This window comes from Pyxicephalus adspersus, chromosome 1, assembly GCF_032062135.1.
Source record: "Pyxicephalus adspersus chromosome 1, UCB_Pads_2.0, whole genome shotgun sequence".
Lineage (NCBI taxonomy): Eukaryota > Metazoa > Chordata > Amphibia > Anura > Pyxicephalidae > Pyxicephalus > Pyxicephalus adspersus.
The window spans coordinates 5126627-5135122 of record NC_092858.1 but is presented as its reverse complement, the minus strand read 5'-3'; the positions used below and the strand labels follow the sequence as shown (position 1 = coordinate 5135122).

General features: G+C 41.1%; 1 protein-coding gene across 1 annotated transcript; it reads right to left on the bottom strand.

Annotated features, from left to right (window-relative positions):
• Nucleotides 1-5579: 5579 nt before the first annotated feature.
• On the bottom strand, nucleotides 5580-8463 carry LOC140341642 (galectin-1-like). Its single transcript, XM_072427507.1, has 4 exons — nucleotides 8414-8463; nucleotides 8053-8132; nucleotides 6976-7147; nucleotides 5580-6176 (listed from the first exon to the last, which is right to left on the bottom strand). Exons 1-4 carry the CDS (start codon nucleotides 8414-8416, stop codon nucleotides 6030-6032), a joined length of 402 nt encoding a protein of 133 aa, XP_072283608.1. The 5' UTR covers nucleotides 8417-8463; the 3' UTR covers nucleotides 5580-6029.
• Between the last annotated feature and the right edge of the window lie 33 nt (nucleotides 8464-8496).

Genomic DNA, 8496 nt, shown 5'->3' with positions numbered 1-8496 from the left:
CTTTCCCTTGCTGAAACACATATGAAGAGCAGCCCTTTCCTCTTCCTCTTATATAGGACTGGCTGCTCAGGCTGTAACCAATCAGTAAGACGGGTGTAACCCCCACACCCAGCAATCACTGGACCGGAGATGGGGTTCCAGAATCTTTCAATGGTAATGATTTCTAAAGAGGACCTGTCATTGAGACATTATGGAAGCTGCCATTGCTGAACTTATTCTAAAGAATGATCTGGATATACACTCACACACCTAAACCAAGCGTGCAGATAACTATGGTGCAAGTTGTGCTACAATTACCTGAACACCTGATCTGCATCCTCTTTGTGGGTCAATGATTTAGACAGACAGAGGATCAGAACAACCAGGCCAGCAATGGCAGCTTCCATCATCTCAGTGATGGGTCATCCTTGAGCTTTAGAGGTACAAGTCATTACATAGATACAAATTTCCTTTTGTTTCATGGTGATAAAAGGACTACAACACATAACAATGGCAGCCATCAGAACACTGGGCCCGCTGTATGACTCCAATACTGGGAAGGTCAATAAGAACAATCACTCATACTGCAAATTGCTCCCTGTGTTGCAGTACCACACCCAGGCCTGCCCCCCTCAGGAAAACACCTGTAAAATAATCCCCTGGGCTGTGTTTCACTTCATCTGGGGTTCCAGGATGGACAGATTAAAGTGGGCAATCATGTTTAAGAAATACCTCTAAGGGAGGAAATGAGTCTTGAACATTGCCACCATGTTGAGAGTGTTCTGAACTTGCAACTGCAGAACTTTGATTGACAGGACTTCGGTCTCTGCAGGTAAATCCATGGGACAGCTCAGTTCTGTACAAGAGGCTTATCAACATATACAAGGACCTCTGCAGATACAGGCACTGCCCTTTTTGTAGCATTGTATCAACTAGTTACGTGACCCTCGGTTTAAGCTCCTGTGCTTTGCCTTCAAATCCCTGCACAGTTCCCGTCCCATTTACTTTTCTGACCTGATGAAAAAAAAACCCAGCCGCTCTCTTCTCTGCTAAAATGACCTACAAATGACTTCCGCACTCATAACCTCATCACTCGCACGTCTCCAAGACTTTTCTAGAGCTGCCCCAACTCTCTGGAATGGTCTCCTCGTCCTATTCAGCTTGCTACTACTTTCTGCTCATTTAAAAAAGCCCTCAAAACCCAACGCTTCAACCTCACCTACCCGTCTTCTTCTGTCTTTTGAAATCGTCACTACTTCCCACCACTCCATACCCCCCCTCCTATTGTCTGTTAATTCCCCCACCTCCTGGATGGTAAGCTCTTCGGGGCAGGGTTCTCTCCTCCTGTGTCACTGTATCTGTCTGTCATTTGCAACCCTTGTACAGTGCTGCGTAATATGTTGGTGCTATATAAAATTTTGTTTGTTAATAATAATAATAATAATAATAATAATAATAATATTAATAATAAATGGTAGAAGAAAGTGCCTTGCATATGTTCTGGCAGTGCTTCTTTGCACAAGCCCTGTTGAGGGCCGTTTAACTGGATATCCCACTTTCTCCTTCTTTACCTCCATTGTATCAGCTGGACCTTCATTAAAGCTTCGGGCCTGTGTGTTCCTTTCCCTTCACATCACCCTATCACCCTGTCCTCGATCACACCTGTGAGCCTACTGAATAAAATGCTTTCAAATTTGAAGTTGTGATGTTGAACTATGGTAATGTTCTCTAGTCCTGTTTTGAGGGTGACCCCTTATGGGCCACTTAATATATCAGGTAAATCAGGGTCATGTAGTACATGGAGATCGAACCCTTGCCTCACTCTTCACACCAGATATTGGGCCACCGAGAGAGAATGTAATTTATTGTATTCATAGGGGGTCTTGTAATGTATTGTGCCAGACATTCTGAAACTATTCCTCAGATGTCCCCATAAAAATACTTTCCCAGCAGCCCATATTCTAGGAATCATTCACTTTACTGCTCTCCAACTTTTGTAGGAAATATATTCTTTATATACATGGGGTTAGCTAATGATATGCCATTACAATGAAGGTCCATGGCCTGGGCAAATGTTCTCTTTGAACTATAAGTAATGCTCGGTATACTTTATGAAGCTATCCAGGCTGTAAGCTCCCAGTTTACCAAAGTTGCTCTCTTTGGAAGGAAGGTATGGAAAACTGGTTTGAGAGGCTTTGGCTGCCATCTTTCCTTTGAAGACAACTAGAAGTTTCAAGCACAACAAGGTAACAAGAGACTTTCAATTTTTCAAGGTGTTTTAGTGTAACCTGGGAAAACTCTGTAAGAGCAACATCTGGTACACAATGGATGATACACAAGGGATACCGTACGTTCCCCAGGTTGGTTCCTGCACCCGTCAACCCAAATCATTATATTCCGGACATCTTGTACACGCATTGAGCCTGATTCATCATGTGGAACACTCCAGGTATTAGAAAACACAAATCCTCAGCTCAGATATAAAGGTTTATATAAGGAGTTTGGGGCTGACTGTATCAGAGACATTCACTCCCACCTGGATTATTGAATAACGTATGTATATTGGATTTATTAATATGGAATTTTTAGCAAGACATCAGATGACAAACATTTCATCTAAGGACCACTTGTGACTGTAATGATCTGTAATGATTTTTTTACTAATACTTTATTTTATATGAGTGTGTTGCGCTTCATACTTCTGCCACCTCCCATGCAGGACTAGGTCACATATCCATCTTTTGGCTCTTTCTCTTCTATGGGTGTAAGAGGTGAAGGGGGAACCAAGCCCTAGATGAAGTGGACGGACAACTTTTCGAGAGGACAAATTTGTCCCATCTTCATTTACAGGGTGTCCTAAGTGTAACCTCTTGTATATATCAAAAACTGTGACAAAGAACCGTGGCATGGGTGTACGTGTACACAAAGCAGAGGGGCAGTGGGGACTGTCAAGGTCCTATACCACAGTAGGGGGGTTCTGGTAGATCATCGACTTAATAATAGCATGCGATGCCAAGCTGCAATATCCAAAGCTAATAAAGTACTTTCTTGTATCAAAAGAGGAATAGACTGCAGAGATGAAATAATGGGAAAGAGCACTATTCACCTATATCTGTGAAGGTTTTTTTGGTTCCAGGTAAATAATTTCAGCTTTGCAATGTGAGGAACATATTAAAGAATCTAATAGAAAAAACAAGTAATTCAGCTGTTTAACATCAAAGCTGACCACCAGACACATGTAAAACAACACCAAAAAATGGTATTTATTTATTAACAGAAAAACCAACAAGTGTAATTTATTCGCAGTCAATGTATATACCCCAGCAGGGTGATTAGGGAGAATTATCGGTACCCACCCCCAGCCCATCATAATCTCTCTGCACCATATTGCTGCATCTGATTGTGCCCCATGTGTTTGCAGCATGTGTGTACATATGTGTATCTTCCAGTGTGTGCACATGTGTCTATGTATCCTGCAGAGATTTACTTAATAGACGGCAAGGATCAGGACATAGACAGGTAACTAAAGCACCATCCAGGCAGTCTTTCAGGGCAAAAATAAACAAATTTTATTTATTTAGCCAAACAAATGACCACCACAAACAGTTCTGCAGGGTTATTGAACAGTCATGCAAAACTGCACCCTGCTTAATTTCCAGGCTCTTACCTTAGGTTATCTTCATGGTGACTACTGTGCAATCTTTAGTTATTCTTTTGACATTTTTCCATTTCACATTTTTTTTAAACCTCCGACATATGCACACATCTGGGCTCAGCCTCTACGTTCACCAATGGCCACCAACCCAAGTCCAATGGCACCTTCTGCTATGTTCTTCCAGGTCACTCCCCAAATCCACTGCCCTGGATCCTAACCCACCCTGGACCTTCAATGGCGTAGCCTTTTCCAGAACGTTCCTGGGACCTAACCCATCCCAAACTGCTGTGATAATAGTAAGGGGTAGTGGTAAATTAAATCATAGAGAGTGCCGGGCTGTATTCTTTGACTCTGTTGTGACAAAGAAAGTAGCACTGAAGTAGTAGAGGCCAGGTGAGTATAAGTTGGTCATGGAGCCCCTTTGAAAGGTTTGGTCACTCTTACCAGCATTGCAAAGGTGACAGTGTCTCTATAAAGAAAAGTAAAATCATTGATACCCCAGCCTAGTGCATGGAGGGACTGACCCCCTTGTATGGCAGCCATCTCTGTCTTGCCTGTACATACCTTTAGGATCCATTGGTAAAAGGAAACTGTGATAAATATGTAAACTATCAGAGATTGTGCAGAAGGCTTGACCAACTTGTCCCAAAGAAAGTTAACCCATGGAAGTTAAACTTCTTTCGAGAGAAAACCAACATGACTGGCAGGCCTCTTTGATTCTGGAAAGGGATTATGGGAAATACCACTTGCCTGACCCTTACCAGAATTTCAAACAAGGCTCAGCAGTTAAGTCTGTGGTGGGTCTGATTGACAATACAGGTTCCCTGGTTACATCCAGGGCAGGGATCCTGGATGTGGTCAGAACATACAGTATTATGCAGATCTTCTGGGATGAAAACCTCTCGATCGAGACAAGATAGAGCGTTTAGGACCCACACCAAGTTTGGGAAATGTTTCACATTCTGCTGTGAATATGGCCAATCACAGTGAATGATTTGTGCATGCTAAAGATAAGCTAACCACCAAGAAGATGCAGAGGCCAGATGGACTGATTGAAATATCTGCTGGTATTGGATCAGGTGAAAGCTTTTGATCGGGTGAATCATGAATATTTCTGGTTGCTACTTGGCAGCTACAGCTCTAACAGGGAGCGTTTCTAACACTTGATTTTGGGTTGGGATTTTATATAATTGAGTGTAGTTCCTAGGATTCTGCTCCACCAAATTTGAGGGAGGGTCTGGGGTGTTTTTTTATATACGTTATATTTATGCAAACATTCAATAAAAAGTGATTACCTATTTTGCATATCAATTGAATATGTTGGGAGCCTAAAAGTCCTTATATTTGTCAATTTGCTAATATTAATTGGTTTTGTCAAACAGTTCATTCTCCAGAATAAAATATCAATACAATGATGTTTACCAGTTAAAGCATGCACTCACTAAAGTTCATGTTGGCAGGGGAATCACCCTTAATTTTATACCAAGCCAAGACTTACCGAAAATCGTCTTTCAGTATTGGTAATTGCAACATACAATCCAGACCAGGAATACAACTGAGGACTGGAAACTGGTTTCCTTACCAATAATCGACCTCATTAATTGAGGCAAAATGTTCTTATTTCTATCTCTTGTTCCTCTATATGGAAGATACAGCTAAAGGTAAAGCACGGCTGCAGTGGGATGAGACATGGACATTCATTTGTTGAGAAAGAAGAGATCTCTTCATACATCCCCATAAATGCAGAATCTTTTCATAAACATTGGCCATTTTGGTCTCATATTACCCATTTTGTGCCCAATGTCCCCATTCCTATATCTGATATTCTATAGCTTTGTTCCTTCACCTATACGGCTTGCCTAATCCAAATGTTTCTGTACATGATGCTTGTTCAGCTGTTCTCAAAAAGGAATGAAAACACACAATGCTTTTTTTGTCTTTTTTTTTATTGTAATGACCATAAAGCAAGTTCATAAAACATGCATTTCATTTGATATTGATTTTTCAGATTTAAGATTTTTCAGATTTAAAGTTTAAACAATGCAGACAGCAAATGTAGCACTAAATCCCCAATGACTGCTATTGCCTTTTAAGAGTTATGCCACAGTCCTCCAGCAGGGGGGCGCAATACAGCACACAACCAATTCTAAACCAGTTTAGGGTGCTGAATATTTAAACAATTTATTGGCTCGTCACAATACTTACTGGCTATTCTTTGAATTATGGATGAAGTTATTTCTAACATCGAAGCGTAGGATCACTATGGAATGGCTACAGGGGCAGAAGTTTTGGCAGGGAGCCTACAGAACAGAATTGAAGACATTTTCTTCCCATTCCCAAGCCAGTACATGAATTTGGACAGCCGAGACAGGTTATTCCTCTCTTGCATGTTTCTTTACGCAATCTTTAGGCGCTTGAGCCGGAAGTTTTTGAAGAACATAAGTGGGATCACTTTTAGGGGAACACGGACCGGAAATGGGAGCAAGACTCCAGCAGAAGGCAACGATATGATAAGCTTCTCTTTCTCATACTTTATGGTAAACTAAGAAGAAAAAAACAAAACACAAAAACACTTTCACATTGTGTATACAGGCATGGTAATTACCTTTAAAGTCCCCCATCCACCTGCTGATGGTGTCATTGTCTTATGTGAGGTCCGCAGCCACACACAGGGAATTCTCCGGTATTCCCCATCATCTTTCCCCCGAAGCTACATAAGAGTTATGGAAGCTCATTTCAATTAGAATTTTTTTTATATTAGTGGTCGTGGGGATCATTAGTGGTTGTGGGGATCTACTTCGTACCTAAAGTAACACCCACACAGGAGGGCAGTAACAGCACAAAGCTTCTGGCCAGTAAATGCCAGGAGACGAGGACCATGGGTATGACCACGGGAATGGTACACTGGTAGCATCAATGAAACTCGAAAATAAGATCTACAAACATCTTCATTTGTTGGTCTTTGCCAGGTGAGCCAGGAAGAGGGAACCTACAGTAAAGTCTTCTGGCTCCATGTACAACAGGGAGTGACCAGTTGGCCAAGAAGGCCTTATCAGACCCAATAGAGTAGGGGGACAAGTCATGTTTGAGACTTCTGTAACCCCCATTCATAGGCCATTCACCCAGCCTACATTTTCTCTCCCAAGCCTTCAGTGCAATTTATTTGCTCCGTTTATTAGATCAGCTGAAGATGTGACCGCCAGAGCAAAGTTCATACACCCTCATCCAAAGTCATCACCATCTACCTACCACATCTTTCAGCAATTTATATTTGTGCATTATGAACAGCAATACAGCTTTACTGAGAGTACATTGAAACATTGCATGGAGCATAGACATACCGTGGTTTCTGCCCCAGGATTAAAGGGGAAGATATCTGTAGTCACCGGCTCTCCCCAGACATTGTTAATCACTGAGCTGCACACTATCTTGCGGGTGCATCCATGTACGTTAAATCGAGGATTAAAGTGCAGCAGCAAATTTTCAAGATTTAGTCCCAAGTTCACTACAAAACTAGAAAAACAAACAGCAATGATTCTACTCGAACGGGTGATAGAGAAGACTGGAGTTGTTTATTATTGGTATTCCCTATTGGGGTTTAGAGGTAACGCTGACCTTTTAATTACAAAATTATACATTAACAATATTGTGAAGTGTTATAATTCAAAATGATAAAGCAATGCATTAACTAACACGTACCTCGTTCTTTTATTATGGTATTCCCTATTGGGGTTCAGAGGTAATACTAAAATTATACATGTACAATATACATGAACAATATTGTGAAATGTTACAATTCAAAACTATTAAACAATATAATAAAGTCCTGGTAATGTGGCCCCATACAAACAAGTACCTCAAGTGGAAATTCAAGCATTTACATGTTGGGTTGTGGCTTTAAAACAATTATTGACCCCAGTAGCTGCCAGCACTATGAAGCAATAAATCCCCAAGTTTAAAAAGAAGAGGACCTAACCCCAAGTCCTTCGCTGTTAAACCCATGTGCCTTCTGCACTTACATTACGGGGGAAGCTGGGTTCATGAGTCCCTGTATGATGGGCTGCATGAGGAGCCGGTCTACTGGAGTTCCATTACACCTGCTGGAAGGTTTGAGATTGCTCCTCAGTGCCTGCAGCTACACAGATCAGTGAGGGATAGTTTTAAATCCCATTTATTGCTTGATTGTAAGGTCGAATTTTTTTTATAAAACTGAAAAGGCTATGGGCAGAAAGTTTGGGAAGAGAGAATTGTGGGGGCCAGTAACTATTACACAGCACACACACATATAGATTGTTGTACTATGCACAAAGCTCACATGTATCCAATTTATTATATTGTATACTTATATAATGTAATATAATCAGATCAGACATGGAGTTGTAGTCCTAAACTGAATTATGTATAATATCTTAACTTACTCTGTACAGACCTCTGGAATGGAGCCTGTTAGCTCTACATATTGGCCACGTTTCAGGTTGAGGTGGGTTATAATGACATGCTGTAGGATGGAAACACAAGAATTATATCCTATACAGTGTAAAAGGGAATGAGGAGCCCCAGAATACCCCCAATGAGGGAGTCTAGGGCCACCCTCAACATATCACTAACAAAAAGGCAGTGGCTAACCCCAGCCTCAGAGGATTTATTTAGAGGGAAGCAAACACTGCACTAATATTTTAGTTCACACTTATAAGTAATATTTTAAAATAGAGTATTTGCAACAAAAAAAAAGTCACAAATCAGAACCAGTTTATCTATGAAGCAAAGCATTTTACACACCATGTTAAACTCATAATACTCATTGGTCTGTCCCGTCCATTAGCACTCACATATCCTTCCAGTCCTGGCATCCTTCCCTTCCT